This window comes from Onychostruthus taczanowskii, unplaced genomic scaffold (genome assembly GCF_017590055.1).
Source record: "Onychostruthus taczanowskii isolate IOZ18803 unplaced genomic scaffold, ASM1759005v1 scaffold1, whole genome shotgun sequence".
NCBI classification, from domain to species: domain Eukaryota; kingdom Metazoa; phylum Chordata; class Aves; order Passeriformes; family Passeridae; genus Onychostruthus; species Onychostruthus taczanowskii.
The window spans coordinates 24675333-24697446 of record NW_024496525.1 but is presented as its reverse complement, the minus strand read 5'-3'; the positions used below and the strand labels follow the sequence as shown (position 1 = coordinate 24697446).

The window sequence follows — 22114 nt, the reverse complement described above, 5'->3', positions numbered from 1 at the left end:
AGAAAACCACTCCTGTAACAATATGTCTCTAATTCTTCCCCAAAGCATATCTAATGTGCTAAGTAAAGCAAGGTCTCTGTGAAGAATATAGTGAAGAACATCTTACAAATGTGATAATAACATGCAAGAAAACACAGATTTGGTTAAAGATCTAAAAAATAATTTCTACATCCATCATTTCTCAAATGGAAGCTAGGGATGCTCTGCAAACACTGAAAACAAAGTCTATGTGCATTACTCAGGTAGGATGGTGTATTTCCTCTGATAGATCTTTACGATTTACAAAACAGAGTCAGGTGCTTATAATATGATTTCAAAAACACCAAAGAACATAACATTTTCTTCTGTTTTACTTTGGTGCTTTTGATATTTCTTCAATCCTTTACAAACCAAAACCACATAGTTATGAATCTAAAATAGAATCACTTTGCACAGAAAGCTGTTAGGTTTACTTACCTTCTGCCATTCCAGAAATATTACTAATACTGAGTCTATTGCATCGAATTATTCTTCTTAGCACATGGGGAAGGAGAGAATTCAACCCTCCTGTCAAAAGCATCTTTTCATCCTTAATAGAAAGATAATTATAAATTCAAATACAAAGTGCCTTCTCCCCCCCACCTCCCCCATTTGAAATTCTGATTTTCTGGAGAACTTAGCTTACATTTCCTCCTTGTGTTCCACCAAAGTTATTATCACTGGGAAATTCTAAGTTGTAGCTCAAAAGGGAGATCAAATTCAAAGGGTTATTTTACTGACATTCTATGACTATATGCAAACTGAATCTTTCAACAAAGCTGGAGACATGAACTTTAATATTTGGGATAAAACACAAAATTTTATGGCCTTATAATGTAAGAAACATTTATTTCCTCCCTGATAAATATTAATTTTCTAGAGTATTCAGTTTTCCAAAAGTCATTGTAACTTTGAAATTGCAAAAGCACAAGTGGATTAACCTACCAGGTCATAATCTATAATATTACTCCTCTGATCAAAATACTTTTAGGCAATTAGCAAGGCAACCTTATGGTAAAGAGAGAACTATATTCAGAAAGAGTCACTGTAATACATTTCACATGTATTATGGTTTTCAAATATGAATTATGCAGAAGTGAATATTCCTGTGGCTATTCTTCCACTGGGAAAGCACACATAGAGAGGTTTAAATCACTTGTCACACAATCTGGAGTAGGTACAGAAATAAGTTTCCTAATTACAATCAATATCTACCTCTTTTTACTTCTTTTGAAGATTTAAAATGTAATTTTTCTGCAATTCAGACAAAGTTCACACAAAGCTTTTCTCTCAACCTCAACTACTAACAACTAAAAAGGATTTATTACATCACTATTAGAAAAAAGTAAGAGTTAAGTCTGGCTAAAATAGTAACTTGGCTGCATATGATTTTAACCTTGGTTACTTTTAGGTGAAGAAACTGAATTATCCTCCAATTAAATTACCAACCTCCAAGTTTTTCTTTAATTCAGAACAAGCCATTATTGATATCATTCAAAAGAAGTAATAAGTATGAGAGATGTTGGGCTGCTCTTTTTAAAAGAGTTACTAAATTAATAGTTACTAAATTAATATGTAATGAGATGTTACACCCTTCTAGCAAAAGTTAACTTTTCTGTTAAAGGTCGGCAGTTTTTGTTCTGTAACTATGATAGTACAAAGTTTTACTCTCACAACTGGAGAGTGGAGTGGAATAGTGTGAAAATTTATACCTGTGACCAATCATTTTGTAATTAACTTGAAGAGCAGTGATATATTGTGACTGAAATGTTACTTTTATCCTAGTCTGTCCAAAATGTTTCCCAGAATTTGCAGAGCTCTGAAAGGTTAAGTTGGGTGCACTGAAATTTAAAGTAAACTTTGTCTCTATTCTTAATTCTGAAATCTTTATATAACATTGTCAGCCAAAAGAAAACAGTATTTTTCTGAACTCCAACTTACTACTTTCTAGCTCTTCTTTGCTGCTTTTACATTATCACTCTGTATGCTGTACAAAAATAGTCTTCATTACAAAATCATGAACAATTCCAAAAACACACTTAAGAGATAACAAGAAGTTGGATATAGAGATGTCGCTGATCACTAATTCAGGCCTATAAGTATCAATTTAAGATACCCTATTCTTACTGTAAGAATTTCTAACACCAGTCTGGAATGATTAATTCAAGAGATTTCAAACTAAATACAATGATCCTAATAAAATATTCCAGATGTGTTTATTAGATTCTTTCAGATAATTTTTCTTTATTTCCAAGGATCTTTAAAACCATCTAAATCATCTGCAGGATTGATGGCTTGCTACTAATGAACTACTAGTTTACTTGGACTTGAAAGACAGTCTGAATTTCAGAAAATTAGTCTGGAACAAAACCTGTCTTTAGCTAAGTATTTTGTCACAAATGCCCTGTTCTGATGTTGGGAAAGCCTGATCGTCCTCTCATAAAGTGTGTGCCCAGCAGCAGAAATGAAAGTACCTAGGAGATTTGGTCAGCAAACATTTAGGTCCCTAAAAGTTTTTGGTTCACATGACAGCAAGTGGCTAACAAGCTACAGGACTATGAATATCAGTAATGCTGGAATGTCAGCTGTAGATCCCATACAGAAGCACTTGGGCCTCTTGTTCCTACTTGTGAATAAACATACACTATTGATGATGACTGATTAGAAAGTGAATAATTTACACATTAACTTTGTATAAGCACAGTGAGACAAGACCCACATTCCTGTGGAGATTTGCTATAGTAACAGGAAAAATTAAATTTGATTAATGTTCTGAATTTTAACTTTAAATCACTGTATTTGCTCTACAATATCTGTAATAGATTGTGCTTTTATTTTTTTTATTAATTACTAAATTTGGATAGGCAATAAAATCAGTGAGATGCTCACAGTAAAACCCAGCTTTTGCTACATGACTTGCCCACAAATAGTTGCAAATGCAGGATGCTATTTCTCTAAGCTAAGAGGCATAGTGAGGTTTAAATTCCCCAACTATTTCTAGAACTTCCTGAAAAATCCTTGGAGCTATCATGACCATGGCATGTTTGGAATGACTGGGGAAAAGTATGGAGGTAATTAGGACCTTAAATCATCCCTTCCTTTTTTTTTTTTTTTTTTTTTCCATCAGGATGCCTAATAAAGTGTATAGATTGACTTCATAGGGGTCTCAAGCAGCACTCTAAGTAAACAGTTTGGGACACTGGTTAATCAGTTAGCAGGATCTGTGCCTTGGCAGAGGTTTCTTAATTCCTTTACTTTGTTCTGAGATAGTTTCAGATAAAGATAGTATCAGTTATCTCATGGGGGTGTATTGGATCATGACACAAGACAACATGCAGGGTGTTAAAAAGGCCTTGAGAGGCTGACAGAGCTTGTAAGATGCTGTGCCCGAAGGCATCCTATGTGTTGTGCCCCCAAAAAGCTTCTAAGATCTGGCTTTCCAGTGTGTCTTTAATGGAATGAACAACTAAAGCAGACCAGATAGAATCCTGTGTAAACAGCATTTGAAAATCAGGTAATTGACTGGCTACATAATGACAAATTTCATACTTAAAGCACCCAGTCTGAAAAAAGACCTTGTTCTAAGTCATGCTGCTCACATCAGACTTCCTGACTTTCAACACCAACAACCAATATAGTAAAGCTTCACAGCACTGAAGCATCAAGTTCGTTCTTGAGGAACATTTTCTTAAACATCTGCTTCCACATTAGAAGCACAATAAACAATTTGCCTTTTAGAGTTTTCATGAAGGTTCAGTGTATTTCATGTGTAGCTTGAGTTTTACACACTGAATTTAAATGGATAAGTATTAAAATACATTGCTCTCTGAGACATTAAGATGGCACTTACCTACTACTGATTTGTGGGCACAAACATCCTGAGCTGCACTTCCAGATCTTGACAAGGAAGATGAAACTTCAAAGCTGGAAAGAGATCAAAAGGATGTAGGGAGCTGTGTGATCAGGCAGTGATAACAGCTTAGCTTATACCAGATCAGTAGTTCAGAACAATGAATCAATTTGTAAGAAACAATATTGTATTGAAATTACATTATATTATAAAGATACATATAAATATTCAAGAAAAAAACCCTCTCTTTGCATCATAGTGGCAGTCAGGAAGTACAGTTTGGCAAAAGTACAGCACAATTTTGGTAAAAGTTCTAAACAGATTGTGGGTCTGGCTTTAATAAGTAATATAAAATTGTTAGTTGACATCTTCATTCAGTAAATACTCATGCAGTACCACTTCAGTGGAATTAAGCAGTTACCACTATCTGATTAATTTAGCCCAGATGATTTTCAAAATATCTCATTACCAAGACAATAACAATTTCCAAGAAAGCCATATTTGGATGGTAAATATTGATCCCTGGTTGCCATATGAAGCTCTAAGTCATTAACCATTTCTACATGCTGTTCTCAGAACACTAGTTGAATTCAGGTGACTGAGTGCAATGCTGTGCTGATCTTTCCCGAGATGACTGGAATGGGACTGATTCTAAGCTTCATATTTGTAACAGATTGCAAAGAATATGCTCTACTTCCCCCAAACTCCACAACTCATGCAAGGAAAAAAGCATGTTGAGAGGAAGACATGAAGCAAGAAAAATGTAGTTCCAGACAAGATTTTAAAAAGAGATTGCCTGTGTTTCAGACTACTTGCATAGACAGAGCAGCCTCTTTGCATCTTCCAGGCTATTCCTTGTTTTCTTCCTCTTTGCCTACAGTGTGCCTTTATCTCTGCATCTTTTCCTCTCTGAGCTCAGACCTCAATCTCTGTAACTCCAAGCTGGGCTGACCTTTGTAGCACTTGCTTCCTTGGTTTGTCTGACTGCATCCTCTGGCAATATGGGAGTTTAAATGCCTTCTCTCCTCTCACTGGATCTTTAAAATTCATATAGTTGATGTATCTCTCAGTTGTACCTTGACACCTCAATTTTTAATCTTAAATGAGCTTTTTCTATTCCTAGTGTGGGACAAAACAGTTTAACATCAGAACTCATAATACACAGTAAATTCAAAAATGTTTTCCCAGACTTGTAAGATTTAGACTCCTCTGACCCCACCTATACTCATAGGTGAATATATATCTATATATCCCTTTTAATATTACACACAGGATTGGCTTAAGCATAGTTTTTCTATTTCATTCTTAATTTCTGACAGTGGAATAACCAACCACCTTAAAAAGTCATATATCTTACAAGTTACAGTTTATAAAGTGTTTTTGCAATCTGCAGAACAAAAGCTCTTTATGGAAAAAGAAGGAAGACCTGTACATTAAACATTTTCTATTACCTTAGAGCTTTCAAAATGAAAAAGTGAATCTGTAGATTTTGCAGATATTTAAATACGAACACAGATTCTTTACAGGCCCACACTGTAAATTATTCATTATCCAAGAAAATGGAAAAATGTCATATAAGTGTCAGAGAGATTAGAGAGATTTAAGTACAGAGAGATGCAGTGGGTGGGTCCATACTGCTGTGCTAAACCACAGTATATAAAAACAAATCAAGAAATTATGTAATAACAAAGGATTAAAACATTCTTCAGAAGTGTCAGTGTGACTACTTTGCCTTCACACATATCAAGTGAATTAATGAAATAGAACTAAAAAAATAGCATTTCTGTGGTTTCAAAAATGGAACACATGAGAATACACAGCCTGCAAAAAGTATGGGTGGTAAGGGTAATAAACAGGTTTGAACACTGCAAAGTAGTTAACACCAATTTCTGGTGTTATGAATTACAGGTCTGTTTCTTCAGTGACACTGATAGACTAATAAGAATATAGTTTAATGCAGCATAATCTAGAGACTTGCTTGCAAGGAGCCCAAAGACTCTTATGAAATATAACCTTGCATTGCTCATATCACTTTTGTCCTATTTTCAGTTTAAAGTTTGATAATAAGAATGGGTGGTGGCATGTATGGGATCATGGGCCAAAAAAGTGCAAGGGTCACTACTTAAAACTGCTGGGCAGGGCTTTTAGATATTGCCATGCAGATACCTTACCCAGAGCTACTGCTGCACGAACAGGAACAGCAGAGTAACCTGAAACATGAGCCAGCCCATGGGCTGCCTTTACCAATACATAATGGAAAGTAATCTAATCTAATTATAATCTAACAAACACTTTGTGTACTTTGCCTTGCCCTAGTATGAATATGGTTACAGAGGCTTGTTAACATAAACACACTTTAAATGACCTGCTGTTTAATCATCAAGCTGATTTGAAATTCTGCCAGCAGACTTCTGTGAAAAGCACAAGCTTCTCTGAAAATTTAGTCCATTTGATTTTCCAACAGGATCTCTCAGTTACACTTGTGATCTTTTATTTGAAGAATCAATTAATGATCCTTTTATTTCCCATCTGATATGAATCATTTCAAAGCACAGAAGATCTTTGTGCATCATTCCAAAAGGGGAGTGTGTTGTATATTTTCAGACAGTAGTTCATATTATTTAACGTTACATTTGAAATATAGGGTATTTGTGTTTGAAGGTTATGCACCTCTAAATGAGGGCTGCAAATAGAAATTTAAATTAGCTTCCATTAGTGTTCTGTCTGCTACTTAAAGCAGCCAGCCTATACTTGAGATCCTGCAGATTATGTCAGGACGAGAGATTGATAGGATCAGTATGTCTTTGATGCAATCTCGTTTATTTGCAAAAAAGGTACACAACATCTAGTTTCTCTCAGTGTATTAAGAACAAGTAACAGAAAGCAATTACCAGTTTCAAAGCAGCCATTTCAGACAGCACCTATGCTGCTGCAACCACTACAATGGTATAACTTTACACTCAGCTTCTGCTCTGGGACAAAACAAATTGTTTCTCAGGTGGAGAAATACGGGCAGAGACTAGAGAATAGTTCACATCAGGCCCTGCCCTTGCATGGGCACAACCCATGCAAGATCCCAGTTGTTCGGGCTTTTTTATCCTGCAAAGGATGAGCCCTTGTGACTTCACACAGCCTTCCAACCCCTTGGGTCATATCCTAATACCCACATTCCCGCCTCATCACCTTACAAATACACATGACCAACAAGTTTTAGAACAGCCACCTCACTTTCATGCACCTTTGGCAGATGCTGTATACACCTAAGAGGAGACTAAGAAATTGAAATTCATCAAGATTTAAAACTGCTACATTCATGCCTTGGACTTTGCTGACAGGAATACTCACCAGTAGCAAGAAGAGACTGCAAATGATCCACCAAAGCTTGTCTTCATACAAGATGACAAGAGTTGCTTATTCGACTTCAAGAAATTGAAAAAATCATGAAGGCACGAGGATGGTATTTAAATACTGTTTCCCAATCTATGCTGAGCTACAGATTTTAAGAGTTGCTCCACAATTCTTTGGGCTGGGTCCAGATACTATTTCTCTATCTTGGCTTCTTCTGGCACCAAGACAGCACAAGAATGCAGGGGGACCTTGCTGCAGACCACCAGTGCCAGCCTCTCCCAAGCCCCTGTGGCAGCCCTGGCCAGCTAACACTGCACACAGCAAAGGTGATGGGCATTGGCTGGACAAAAACTCCTAAAGTGAGGGAAATTTTTCTTTCCAGTCTTATTCAGAAGGAAAAAAAGTGGAAGTCCATAGGACAAAGTACAATGACTTGTACTGCTTTGTTGGCAAGGCAGCAGCCACAGGTGCTTGTTTTGATAAGAACATATGTCACCACCTAGTTACACCCAGTCACATCATGCATGGTCACAGGGCTGATGGGGTGCTCATTCCTACCAAGGAATTCCATCTGAAGGTAAGCAGGCAAGTGATGTTCTGCTGCCTACACATCATAAAAATAGAACCATGCTCTCAAAAAACACGCCATGCTCTTGCTGCCAGGTCTTTCAGGCTTCCTCCAGGATTATGCCATTCCTTTTTTGTTCACATCTGCCAGCAGGTGCTGTCACTGCACCCACCACTGCTCACCAAGCAATTCTCCTCAGCGATGGTCACTAAAATGATTCCAGCCATTGTGTTTATACAAAGTTAGTGTCCTTGAGATGTGGATGTCTCTGCAGGCCGTGTGTGGGGAACTGTGAATTGTACCTCTCCAAACTTCCAAGAACAAATATCTCCATCTCCACATATACCTGTGATGAAGAGACATTAACTTTCATTGTTCCACTGCTTCCTTCAACTCCTAGACCAAGAAGTACCTGGGAACAGCTCAAAAGGACAGAGCGTCATTTCCCTGATGAACCTCCAAGCTTAAGTAGTGCTATATGAATGATCAGATGAGTCTGTGGCAGGATCTCCAAGAATACCGCACTGCAACTTTCCGGAGTAAGTATAGATAAACTGCTGTTAGCAACTGTACTATGTGATAGCAAATGGTATGCATTTGGACTGCTATTTTGTTTTGGAGCACCCACACTGAACACCCATAATAAATGTTAATTTGCATCAAGGATACCTGGGCAGCTCTGTTCTGCAGCATCCATTCTAACCTGAAGGATTCCAAGTTACAGACAAATTATGGCTGCATTACTATGCCTTCATTAATGCATACCTGACAACTGTGGTATTATGTTGTGACTATAGTTGTCATGATGATTGGGAAACTGCTCTCAGTGGTCTGTTTGGTGCAGCCAGGCACCTGCAGACACATCTGTTCTCTATCTGCATGAGCTCAGGGTGTGTTTCACCAACACTTAGTACAGCAGGACAATGAGAAGGAATAGCAACAAGCAGTGCTATTAGTAATTAGACATATACTCTAAGGCTGACAATACCACAGTCCTTTTGGCGAAGAGAGTGCTGCCTTGTCACTAGTGAAGATGCCCAAGCTCTGAAAATCACAGATGGTATGTACTTATTTGGTAGACTTCATCACAGACTCCATAAATAATCAATGATAATCGTCACCATCCCTGAACTTGTGAACAAGAACGTGTAGAATGAATTCTGAACAGTCAAAGCTCCTGAATCAAATTAAGATCTTGACATCATTCCTAACTCTTCTTCCCCTGCCTATACAGAGAAAGTATGAAACTCTACAGCATGTGAACCTTTGAAGACCTCAGCTGTGCAGTAATGTGACTGATGGAAGACCTGGATGATGTGGCAGTTCAATCAAGCTACACTGACCTGATTGTCCAGTCATCCTCAGGAACCAGGAATTAACTAATTTTATAGGCAAGTGGCAACCATGATGACCATGAGAAGAGACCTTCTGCAAGCGGTGCATTGGCGCTGAAGAGTGTTGCTCTCACCATTTTTGAACTCAAAACAGTCATTCAAGACCAGTATTTGATGTAACTACACTGGGCAACTGTCCTCATCCACCACAGCAACCCTTGGCAAAGCAGAGAATGTTATGCCATTGGTAGAGGCTGCCATAGTGCCTACTGCATAGCAGAAAGGTGGGCTTGAACTGAAGTATTGTGTTCTTAAGGCCCTTAAGGAACTGTGCTGGGCAGCCTGACCCCACAGCATTGGGTGGTCCTGATGCAGTCACTCTGTCATGGCACCCTTGGGGACATCACCATTGGTGGCAGCAGCACCATGGTTGTGCAGCAAGTGCAAGGGAGTGTGACAGCTACAGTGACAAATGCAACAAGGGAGCAGCTCAGGAGCTCTGCTCTGCTGCTGGTCCCAGCACAGGCCATGTGAAGAACTTCACATCTAAGTTCCTGGTGACAGATTAGATCAGGTCTCGGTTGACTAAATGCTCTCACTCTGTAGCTATTCAGTGCCTTACACAATTATGTACAATCCACCACTGTGTCCAGCGCAGTTACAGCAGGCAGACTGAACATCTCAAACCACTGTGTTCATGAGCAGTATGAGCAAAGAGCTCAATAGGCTGAAAAATTGCAGCTACCTTTCTAGCTCATAGAGTTAATACTGAACTTTTACTGCTTTTACTATGTTCCATGAATAGAGTCAGATCTGTACACATATCACCCTCAAACCTTTTCTCACCATTAATTTTTTTTTTTAAAAAGCAGTTTGGTGTTAAAAGAGATGACTCATAATGCTGCAGCATCAGTTAGCTGGCTTAAAAGGGATGCTGATGTCATAATTTTGATTTTCATTACCAAAGAATATGAAGGTAAGGGCTGAAAATGTTTTACACTTCTATCACCTCATTTTATATTTTAAATATATAAATCAGCTATTGCTGATTGGTATCTTGGTGCGCTCTAATTCAAAAATTGAGCCTATGTTTTGTATAGAAGCAGCACAGAAGTTTAAGCTTTTACTACTGTTATTTTCTTTTAGAGTTTTGTTCCCAGATATGGTAGATGTAAATATGCCTAAAACCTTACCACAGAGCTTACAGCTTAAGGACTCAAACCTCTAGTACTTCTATAAACATAAGTAAGCAGATAATTGGTCCTGTTGAGCCCATGGACAGATGAAGTGTTAAACTTTTAAGGTGTTAAACAATTTGCTGTATTGTACTTCAGCTGCATACATGTTTGCATACAAGCCATATCCTATATGCAGAGCTACATAAAGAAAGACATGACAGAAAAGTAAGCATACAGAAAAATATATATGCAATACACTTGCTTTTTATAAACACTTACATGAAACAAGCGAACAACCTTGATATAAGTTATAACTAGTAATTATGAACCAGTTCAGAAATAAGGTTTAGCTCTGTTTTTGTCTGCTTAGCAACAATTGATCCTTTTTCCTGGTTTCTGTATACATGCAGATAGGAAATTGTAATAACATACCTTAAATTCCATATCCCACATTTGGAATTTCATAGGACAAGGGGTTTTATCTTTAAACTGAAAGAAGGTAGGGTTAGGTTAGATATTGAGAAGAAATTATTTCCTGAGAGGGTGGTGAAGTATTGACCCAGGCTGCCCATCTCTGGAAGTGCTCAAGGTCAGTTTGAAAGGGACTTTGAGAAACTTGGCCTAGTGGAAGGTGTCCCTGCCCATGGAAGAGGGATTGGAACTAGATGATTTTCCAGGTCCCTTCCAACCCAAACCATTCTCTGATATTCCTATTTAAGAGGCTCTTTTAAAGAGTCCAGTTTTGTTCTTGGACACTTTTTCACATATCTTATTATATATCCTAACTATGGGGAGTGTGCTAAGTTTGGTTTATTTTATTTTTAAATGAGAAAAGACTCTTGGTTTGTTTGAGCATTAGTTTTTGATCTGGTTGAATCTTCCTCCTCCTCTGAAATGGATTTTCAATTGGCATTACATCATAGAGACTGAATAGTTTCAAGGTACAGTTAATTTATATATAAAGACCAGATAATTCAAAATATTATTAAGACAATATTCTTCAGAAGATAGAATTAAAGCTACATCTAGCCCAGTATCCTGACTTTGATAGTGATCAATAACTCATACCCTAAGGAGGAGCTCAAAAGCAGAGAAAACATTCATAAACTTAGCTGGTTTATCCTTCCAGCACTTCATGACCTCTGGTTCAGAAACTTTGGACCTAAGGGACACTTCTTTGTTTGTAGAAGTTAATATAAAATCTGATATCCAAGTGGACTTTATCCCATATAACTGCAGCTTGCAGCATTTCATATGGATTCATTAGGATTGCACTTTCAAAGCCAATATATTTAAAAGTAACAAAACTGTCTTTGTATTAGAATGCAATCTACAAACACAGGCATCCCTTTGATCCTAATTCCATAAATATATTTCTTCTTGCGACAAGCATCATACATGAGTCTTCCGGCAATTTTCAGCAGTATCTCCTCCCAAAGGAGGGTCAGACAACACAGTATATGCAGTGACAAAAGACAAGACAAATTAAAAGCACTCGGCAGCTTGCATTAACGTCCTCCAAGTCTAAATGTACAATTAAAATAAAGCATTCACATTTGAAAAACAACTCTGAAAAGCTGTGGGGTTTGTCTTCAAAAGATTAGTCAAATGTGTGTGATTTTGATTGTGGGGGAAAGGGAGCAATGAGTTTGGTTCAAGCCTAGACTTAATTAGGTAGCTTCTCTTTTAACATAGTTAGTATAAAGACACATTTTTGGGACCACCTGGAATTTTGAAGATGGAGTATAGACAGGAACAGCATTTCTGGAGAGAAAAAAAAAAAAACCTACAGAATGGATAATTGTTCAGCTACTTGGAAATATAACCAAACCAAAATCATATAGAGCAAGGTGTATTTTATCATATATTGCTGTATCCTAATACCAGGAAGTATTTTTAATAATATGAAAAGATAGAAGAACATTATGATTTGAATACAGGACCAAGGTGTTTCTCATTACAGACTGAAAAGAGAAGATTTTAATCAGTCAAAAGGAAGACGAACAGGCATCAGTTACTAGCAACTGCTGTGATTTCCAGTCACACTGATGTAGCAGTAGGAGACTGCTATTAAAAAAAATAGTTACTACTACTAAAACATTTGAAGAGATGATGGTACCTAATGACTTTCAAACTCCATTCTCTACTGACAGATTTCCCTAATGGAAATTTCTTTTCTATTCTCATAATACTCGTCTTTATAAATTAGCTGAGTTTGACATAGAAAGCTTGCTATATAAGGCTGATTTTAAATCTATTAAGCACTTCAAACTGCAGATATATGAGATATACAATCATTGTGTCCATGGGAAAATTGTCAGAAGTAATGCAAGCTCACTGAAGCTGATTATAAGACTGGAACAAAGTGAGACTTTCTTGCTAGACACCAAAGATACCAGAAGTTTACCAGCAGGCATATAAAAGAATATGAAACCATAAATAAAAATAAACAAATTGGTGTCCTGGCATCAAACAACAAACACGGTTCTCTCCCCACCCCTCCCCTATTTAGTGGAAAGTTTAAAAAGCAAATATTCTGAGTAGATCCAGCTTTAGTTTGGATAATATTACACAATATTGTGATCTCTACTTGGTTTCAAAATCTAGGCAGAAAAAAAAGTATATGTATATATATATATGTTTATAAAAATATAGATGCATTATATATGAATATACATATTCATTCCATGGTTGGTCACATAAAGCAAACTGTTCCCAATTAAGCATTTATTTCAAGACTGAATAATTTAACAGAATAAAAGTCCAAAATGCGTAACCTATAATTCAAAGAACAGAATGATCAGTATGTGACTCTTCCACCATTACTAAGTGTACAAAAGAAAATATGTGTAATAAAGTGCATTAAGTGGACATTGTTTAGAATATAAACTATGTATATTAAAAATAGCTAAGAATATTAACAGAAATGCATCTAACTTCAGTGACCTTGGATTCAAGAGCTCTGCAGAAGTCAAGCACCTCAAATGTCTTTCTTAAAAATAAGCAAGAATTGAGAAGATATCACACTTATAGATGGCTGATTTTGTACCCGATGGACACATACTTCTGATGGACAGGTAGTTTTTGACCTTTATGTTATTTATCAGCTTCAGTGAAAAAGTCATTTTCCCAGTTTACAGTTGTCTTCTAAGGGCTTTCATCATAGCACATTAATAAGAAATTTTGGGGGGCAGCTGTTTATTCTGAGTCTGCATCTTGCTGAGCATGAAGTCTGTATCTTGCCCAGCTATAGCGAGGGCTCTTCAGTATTACTGCATGGTGATGTATTCTCTTATCTGCACTGAACACTTGTCCTGTTGGTAAAGCTGTATGTTTTCAAGTAGGGATTGAAACTTTTGCTGAAAATAGCCTTGATACCACCTATAAAATAACATTTAGAATCAATTCATTAGATCTTTTTATAATAAATTAGAATACATTCATTGCTACTTTGAAACAACTTATGAATATTGGGGGTAATTTGATGGCTGGAATATTTATTGCATTAATATGTTGAGTTAATAGGTAGATGTAAGACAAGCAAATAATCAGGAAAGACAAGAGATAAGTTTCTCCAAAGTGAATAGACGAGAATTAGCAATTAATATTCTACAAACAAAGGATGGTATGATTATTAATAAAATTGATAGGCAGACTTACTTTAAATGTTTTGGTTTTATGGTTATTCTAGAAAAGGCTCTTGTTTAATAAGAGTATATGACTTCTGTATTAGTCACATTTAAGAATTCCAACAGGAATAAAGTCTACTAAACCAAATAGAACAACCAAATCCATAAGGCCAGATTAAATTGTAGTCCAAAGCTTCAAAAACCTAAGAGGATGCACTGTGAAGCTTCAACATAGAGGGGTAAAAGCAACAATAGGAAGAGACAAGTGATGATGTGAGAGACACTTAACGTCACCTTCAGCTGTGACAACAACATCCTTAACTCTGTAATTGAAGGTATATGGATGTCACTGCTACCGTAGCAGAGACAGAGAGTGGGGGGAAGGCTGCTCTCCTGGGGTGTGTGGGTGGTGTGAAGGCATTTACTTCTGCAGACAAAGAGAGGCACTGGAAAGATTAGGCAACTGCTTTCTTAGAGGAGGCATGATTACTTTTGCATGGCATATCCAAAGTCTGAAAGGGTACATAAAAGGCTACAGAAAACATGGGTATGGTCTGCTGTGAGACACAAGTTTAAATAAGGGATTAACACTTGCTGTTTGTCAAAGCAGTGAGGCTCTGATGATTTCCTCAGAAATCCTCTCCATCTCCTCCTTACATATCCATCAAAGGATAGTGTTCAGGACCTGCAGTGGGTTCCAGTCCAAACTCAAATGATTTATAGTTCTGTTGTTTTGGTACTTGTTATCCAAAAGTAATTATTTTATCTTATGCATAAACCAAACCAGTACCTCCACTAATCACAGTTTTCTAAAGAAAAATACTGTCACACAGCGGAACAGTTTAATCAACTTGTTATCTAAAGAAGCAGGAAAATAATGGCAAGCATCTCACAACTCACTACTGCCAAAACCAAATTCTTGGCCACACCACATTACAGATACATGTTTCTGTGCCAGTGTGAGAGACTAGAAGCGTTGCTGGCTCAAAACCCTTCACTTGTGTGTGGAAGAGGCAGGTCAGGCCTTTCCCTGCTGAGGCAGTACCCTGCCCCACACACCCCCCTGGGCCTGTATCCCAGCCCTGCAGCAGCCACCAATCCCCAACACACTGGAGACAACACTCCACAGCTGCCCCTGGAGCTCCCAACCCAGCTCCTGAGTGGCCAAACGACCCAAGTCCCACCTGGGGAAAGGGCCCAGGAAGGCCAAGGGGTATTTAAGGCCAAAAACGAGACAAGAATGTCTTGACCTTCTTCCTCTTGGAATTTCTATTAGTTGAATGCTGCTGGAACCCAGGAGTTGGTAGCTATATTTGTTCTTTTCAATATCTTCAGTATCTTTTCTCTCTTTTTTCTGATTCCCTCTTGTTAATTCTGAGTAACTTAAAATTGAATGGGCTTTGAGTTTGCTAAGTTGAATGGGTAAAATTAATGCTTTGACAAATGATTTATGTTGACTGAATGTTTTTATAAACCTTTTGTCAAAGTTCTTTGATTTTCTAGAGTTGCCAGTAAAGTTTTCTTTGTTGATCTCTTGAGACTATCTTGTCCGTATTTCTCCCGTGAATCTAACTCAAAGTACGTGAACAGCTGTAAGCCCTGTTAAAAGTCTCATCGAGAGAGTTGTTTGGGGCCTTACAACTGGGTTTGGCTGGGGTAGAGTTAATTTTCTTCACAGTGGCTGGTATGGGGCTGTGTTTTGGATTTGACTGAACACAGTGGTGAAAACAGAGATGTTTTTGTTATTGCTGAGCAGGGCTTGCACAAAGCAAAGGCCTTTTTTGCTCTTCCTACTGTCACCCTGGCAAGGAAATGAGAAGTGCATGTGCTGGGGGGAGACACAGACAGGACAAGTGACACAAAGTGAATAAAGGGATATCCCACACCATATGGCATCATGTTCAGTATATAACATGGGTGAAAGAAGGAGAAAGTGGGGACACATTTCATCTTCCCAAGTCACCAATACTTGTGATGGGGGTCTGCTCTCCTGGAGATGGCTGAACACCTGCCTGCCCATGGGAGGCAGTGAATTAATTGCTTGTTTTGCTTTGCTCCTGTGTGTGGCTTCTGCTTTCTCTATTAAACTGCCTTTATCTCAACCCATGAGTTTTCCAGCTTTTACTTTCTCAATTCTCTCCCTGAACCTGCTGGTGGAGCAGTGAGTGAGCAGGTGGTTGTGCTTGGCTGGGATTAAAGCAAGATGGTTACTCAGAGAAGCGATTTAATCAAAGTCATACACTAACTTCTCTGCATATTACAAGTAATTCTAAGAATCTGTGGCATTTGCCTCATCTGACTTCCAATTTGAAGATGCATCTCACTAGAGCTGCAGGAAGGCTACACTGAGCTGAATGGGAAGCAAATAATTAACAACAGTTTCTGTAATCAGTGCTGGGTCTGGAATAAAATCTGGTTGAATAGGAATGTGTTCTTTTAAAAATGGAGAGAGATGTGTTACTAGTACAAATCTTTATTAAAGCTCAAAAATGCTCAGGGGTGAGGGAGTTGAAATACCCCAGACTTAATGGAGTTATTTACAATGTCAGTAATCTGCATTGCTGTTATGCTCCCCATCAATACATTAAGAAGCAGTCAGAAAAGTAAGCTTGAATGTGACACGTTGTAAGAAGGAGGATGCCAAACATCACTCTTAGCCAGGCTTAATAAATGACAGCCAAAGGAAAATTGCTTAATGGGGCACTTATTTGCACAGAAGTCTTTAACACTTCAGAGAAAATGTAAATCCCAAGGAATTTTACAAAAGGAGTGTAAAATGGCTTCTGACCAACTGGAGTTTGACATCCTCTTCAAAGACTGTCACAGCAAACACTTTACATTAAAAAAGAAAAAAGATGTATTAAACCTGAGTGTTCCAACATTGAAATAATCTAGGTTTCCTCTAGAAGTCCTCTACTTAAGAAAAATGAAAGAAATGAGGCTGTGCATGAATTATTGAAAGCTCAAAAACTCCAAGTGCCTGGTGTATAACCTCTACTGCAGATCATCTACAGTAAATATTTTACTGGATACTTTTAGGTGGCGAAGTTACTGCTTCGTATTCTGGGTTTGCCTATGAAACAGGGACAGATCCAACAAAATCATGGAAGAAATAAAAGGTAACAATTCTTCACACTCTTTTGTAACTAAATCATTATGGGTCATCAGATAAAATTAGCAAATGGCAAAGTCAAAGCAAACAAATGGAGGTCTTTATTCAGGAACTGCATTGTTAAACCACAGACTATCACAACACTATGCAGCTGCTCCTGGTCAGTGCTGGAGACAGCACTGCTGAGCTAGAGATACCCTAGTTTGCATCCTACATCTAAGTAAATCAGTATGGGATGAAAAATAGTAATGAAATTATAGAACTGCTTCAATACCAATTACCTGTTAGCTCTAGTCCCAAGTCACACAATTTACAGTGCCAGCGTCAATTATGCAGGTAAAGTTAAAAATCCCCATCTTTTTGGATGTATTGAAAATTTGTAATTCACTCTCATAGTTTTTGCTACTTGATTTTTCACAACAGTATTTTACATTTAGGCCATGTTAATGGAAACACATTTATCTACTGGTTTTCTCATACATTTTAGTTTCTTTTTGTTCTTTAAAACTAAGAGTAATCTTTCAAATCTTTCATCAAAACATTTTCCTGGTTCTTTTAATGGTGTTTTTAGTTGTAATGATGCTTATATTAAATCATATTGTATTAGAAAATATTATAATACTCCATGTTAAGCAGTGCCTTCCAGTCACCTAATAGAATACTTGAAACTAAAAGGAGTTTTTGTATTTTTTCTGAGGAGCTCTAAGTTCCTTTCAAACTCCAGGAGATACAGCAACTGATGCTTGAAACATATTAGCTTGAAACATATTAGCTTAATTTATCCTTTTGTTTCCAGATTTTCTTTTCTCTTATTTCAATTCATGGAGATATCTTTTTAAATTTCAAAGAATAGGCTCAAAATCAATAATCAAATAACTTTTCTCAAGATAAAGGGAAAGGAACCTCTGTAATAATTGTTCACTTCATTACATCTCTTTTTGCTCTCTGGTAATTTAACAGATGCAATACCTTTAAATACATCATTAGAAGAAAACTTGTGGAAATTAATTTATTATTTTTCATCTATGCTTTTCAAAAATTCTTCTTCCTCCATTTTATGTGGCCCTTCTTTACACTCTTTTTCTGCAGGCTCTCTTTAAGAACTACAAAGCACAGCTTTAAGTTGTGCCATTTAAACATTTTTTTCTCATGTTTATGCTTCCTTCTCTGGGGTAGGAAAACAGAACCATAACTTCTGCAACTATCAGAATGCACTCACAGTCTTCATGATGAGTTAAAAGTTTTAATTTCATTATCACTGGCCTTCAGATCACCTTGATTAACTTCTCCTTTCTAAAGTCACCTTCTCCAACGTTGACAGTAAATTTTCAAAATAGTGAGAATTCACATGCAGGTCTTTTGAAAAGGACTTTGAGTTTACTCAACATTATGTAGCACAGTCCTTTGTGTTCCCCCCAACAAATCTGAAAAAAAATTCAAACTATTGTGAGTGAGGATTAGGATTCAAAAGTAAATTATTTTTATTAAACAGAAATTCCATTTCTGCCTACCTTAAGAAACTTTAGCAGTTCAAAAAGTGAAATAAACCCTTATTTCTGTTTCAATGGCTAGGGCTGCTTTCTTTCCCCTATGGACAGCATTCATTCATTTTCCTCTTCCTCATCAGAAACTGAGAGACATGACAATTTCTTTTCCCCTCCTTTATAACCATGTAGACTTTTAGTAATTAAACTTTTGAAAGTGCTGCCTATAATAATGGTAGTTGCAACTGTACAGTGACTGAAGAAAAAAATAAATCACTTTTCAGTGAAGAAATTAATACTAACTGAAACGGGACCCTAGAAGCAGTAATGCTTAAATGCACTCTTTCAAGAAATGATCCACTTCCTGACAGAGCTGTACCACTTCCGTTAAGAGAATTATTAAACTTGGATGCTTAGCATAACTTCTCCTTTCATGGTAAAAACATTAAGTGGTTTTAGAGAGATAAAACTGTTGCCCAGAGCAGTTTCATAAAAAATACTTTTAACAGCAAATATACCTACCCAGACTACTTTTCTGACAGTTATCAAGCACAGAGTGTTCAATTAAAGGTTCAGATTAAACAAAAGATAAAAATCACAGAGAAGATATGCAAACTAAAAACTAGAACTCATACTATACTAAAATTTCTCTCAAAAGCTGTTTCATGTCATGTTTGTCTTTCACAGTGAGTCCTTCCCTAAATTCATTTTATGGTTTCCAAAACTTGATCCTGTTTTTCCTCTGCTGTGCAAATGTTCTCTGTGGAGTGATTAAGAGGAACATTTTGTATCATCTAGCCTTCCAAAATTTGTCCTTTGAAAATAACACCTATTTCTGTAACAATTCAATGACCATAAGAAAGCACCAAACACCTTCAACTTTAGCTCCATAGAAACTACAAGCATAGTTTCCATAAGCAGCTCCCCTTCAGAAAGAAAGTAAATCAAATACCTCAAAACTCTGAGGCCCTGGCACCCTGGAAATATGCAGCTCTAGCACTCATGTTCTTCTTTTTCTCTCTCATTTCCTCTCAGGTCTGTACACTGAGCATTTCAATTTCACCTCAGCCCTCAAACCAGCTTGGCACACCACCTCTTTTAGAACCAAAAAGAAAATGTGACACTTTTTTCTGTAATAATATCCTTCCATGTGGGAATTTCCCACAGCATTTTTTTCCTCCCTCTTTTCACAATTAGGAATGGCAAGTAAATACACATATTTTTTAACAGTTGTGTTGTGGGGTAGAGAAGGGACATCTATCTTTAGAACAGTGTTACTCCATATTCCCAAACTTGCAGCACATGCTCAGCCCAAACACTGAACTGTTGGCTGACTGACCTGTTGGGTTGTGCACATGAATATGAAAATGCCGCTTAAAAAACAAAAGCCATTTACACTGTGGAGTGTGAGTAGCTCTGAACTGCCCCATAGCTTTTAATCATTTAAACATCAAATATTTTTCCTTTTATACCAGAGGGGTAATTTATTGTATGTACATCATACAAACAGCAGCGTTTTTTTCAGTGTTGCAGCATACACACAAATGTATTTAAATGCAAGTAACACTTTCAGTCAGTTAAACTGCACTTCTAAAAGCACAGTTTACATACCAAGGGTGGTTTTACTTCTCCAAACTAACAAGAAATCTCTTACAGACCAGTCTGTACTCCCTCTGCCTGTAAGCCCATCACTCTTCCTGGACTTTCTCATGCTGCTTTGGCTGCAGGCTTGAGCCAAATTTCCTCCCTCATCTGACTCTGTGACAGTCTGTGATTTAAACAGGACACAGGCCCAATCAGTGCTGGCACCTGATTATCCGTGCTTCTGACTGCCGGCGTGCTTCCAGGAATGGTTGGGTCCCTGGCCAGTATTCTTCCAGGCAATGTCTTTGTACATCCAAGCTGGAGGCTAGCACAGCTCAGTAATGGTATGCTGTCTTGACAAATCCAGGAGGCAGTGCAAAAAGAGGCCACTGTTTTGAAGGGGAAAGAATTTAGCTGCACCATGCTACGTCATGCGACTTCCCTGACACCTACAGAATGAGTCCTAATCAGTTTTATTTTCTGGTACATATGTAGCCTGCGTATTTTCACTTATCTGTAATTCCAATCTATCCTTAAGGCTGACAGAACTCTGTCCTTTAACAGCTACCCACAAAGCCACGTGATACTGCTGTATGATGGAGGCAGCGTCACCAGCCCCCTACGCCTGGACCATTCTGCTGAAGGTAGATCTACTCTCGTGTCAACTACACAACCAAGTCTAACCCTCCACTGCTCCCAAAGTTCAGCTGAAAGGAAAACTTGAGCACAGTCTTGTACTCATGGACTACTGACAGGAGGTTTAGGATTTCACTGCAAGTATAGCTCTTTTTGTCTGTCAAAAGGTGGGATTCTTTCCAAGCATTCAGCAGGGCTGCTTTGCTGTTTCTGGATATGACACAAGAATCCCAATGCAAAAACATTTTAACACTAGAGAAACTGTTATGTAAAAAAATATTTTTTTTTTTTTAATGGAATGACCATGTTTCATGTACACATTTCAAGGGATCCCTCAGTGATAATAAAGAACTTTTAGTTCATGGAGTAGTACTTTGCAAGGCCAGTCACATCTTAAACTGAATTATAAACAGTAATCACTGTGTTTTATTATATGCATCGTCAGCATAGATCACTATTTTTGGTTTGGTATTTTAGGGTTGCCTCATTTTTTTAAAGCTATTTTAGCTGAAATTTGAAAGGAGAAATTTTCAGCCTGGGGCAAATAAGCAGATAAAGCCTGTCAAGCTATGAACATCTGAAACCAAGACTATTAACAACTACTGGATTCAGTGCCAGCACCCTTCACACTGAGCACTGGTAAATGGAGTCATATTTCAGCTTCTCTCCTCTGAGGCTGCCAGGGACAGTTAGTCCAAGGGTAGGCTAGTAGAGCCACTGGATGAAATATAGCACCAGGTTCTTTAAAATCTAGTATCTGGGACATGGAATAATCAGAAGTAGTTGTTACACCTTATAATGAAGAAGTAGATCTCACAGTTCACCCAGATGCACATAGCAGCTATTAGTTACAAAGATGCAAAAACTTAATAATTTCATAAGTTAATTAATAAATAATTTAAGAGGTTTAGTATTTCCATTTTTCCTTTTATAGTTTAATATCATACTGATATAATATTTACTTTCCCTGCAATAGCGATGCTTCTACAAACAAGTAACAAAAGTTAGGGAATCAAGTATTTTGAAAACATCTCCCATGGTCAGACTTTCTATTTTTATAGTCTTGATATAATACAGGGGGAAAGGCAGTAACTGGATGGACATTTTTGGAGGAGTTATGTGTGTACCGTATGCCACAGGGAGATACCTCATTGGAACAGCTGCAGTGCTTGGTGGGAAACACCTTCAAAAGTTTTACCAAAAATGCTATGAAACCCTTAGGTAGTATTATTAATTTCTAGGATGACAACTGCAAAGGCACCCTAAACCTCAGGTCTGGTGTATAAACAATTACAAACCAGAAACTCTCACGGACTTTAAATAGCCAAGCTCAATCTCTCCACAGGAAACTGTAGAAACACACATGTGTACAT

General features: G+C 37.5%; 1 protein-coding gene across 1 annotated transcript in view; it reads right to left on the bottom strand.

Moving 5' to 3' along the window:
* Positions 1 to 22114, bottom strand: part of DGLUCY (D-glutamate cyclase) — a 52157-nt gene that overhangs the window by 29452 nt on the left and 591 nt on the right. The window contains exons 2-3 of the mRNA XM_041398034.1: positions 3869 to 3942; positions 457 to 568 (exon numbers count right to left, since the gene is read on the bottom strand). Coding sequence (XP_041253968.1) covers positions 457 to 559 — 103 coding nt within the window. The 5' untranslated portion in view covers positions 560 to 568; positions 3869 to 3942. The remainder of the gene's footprint in view (positions 1 to 456; positions 569 to 3868; positions 3943 to 22114) is intronic.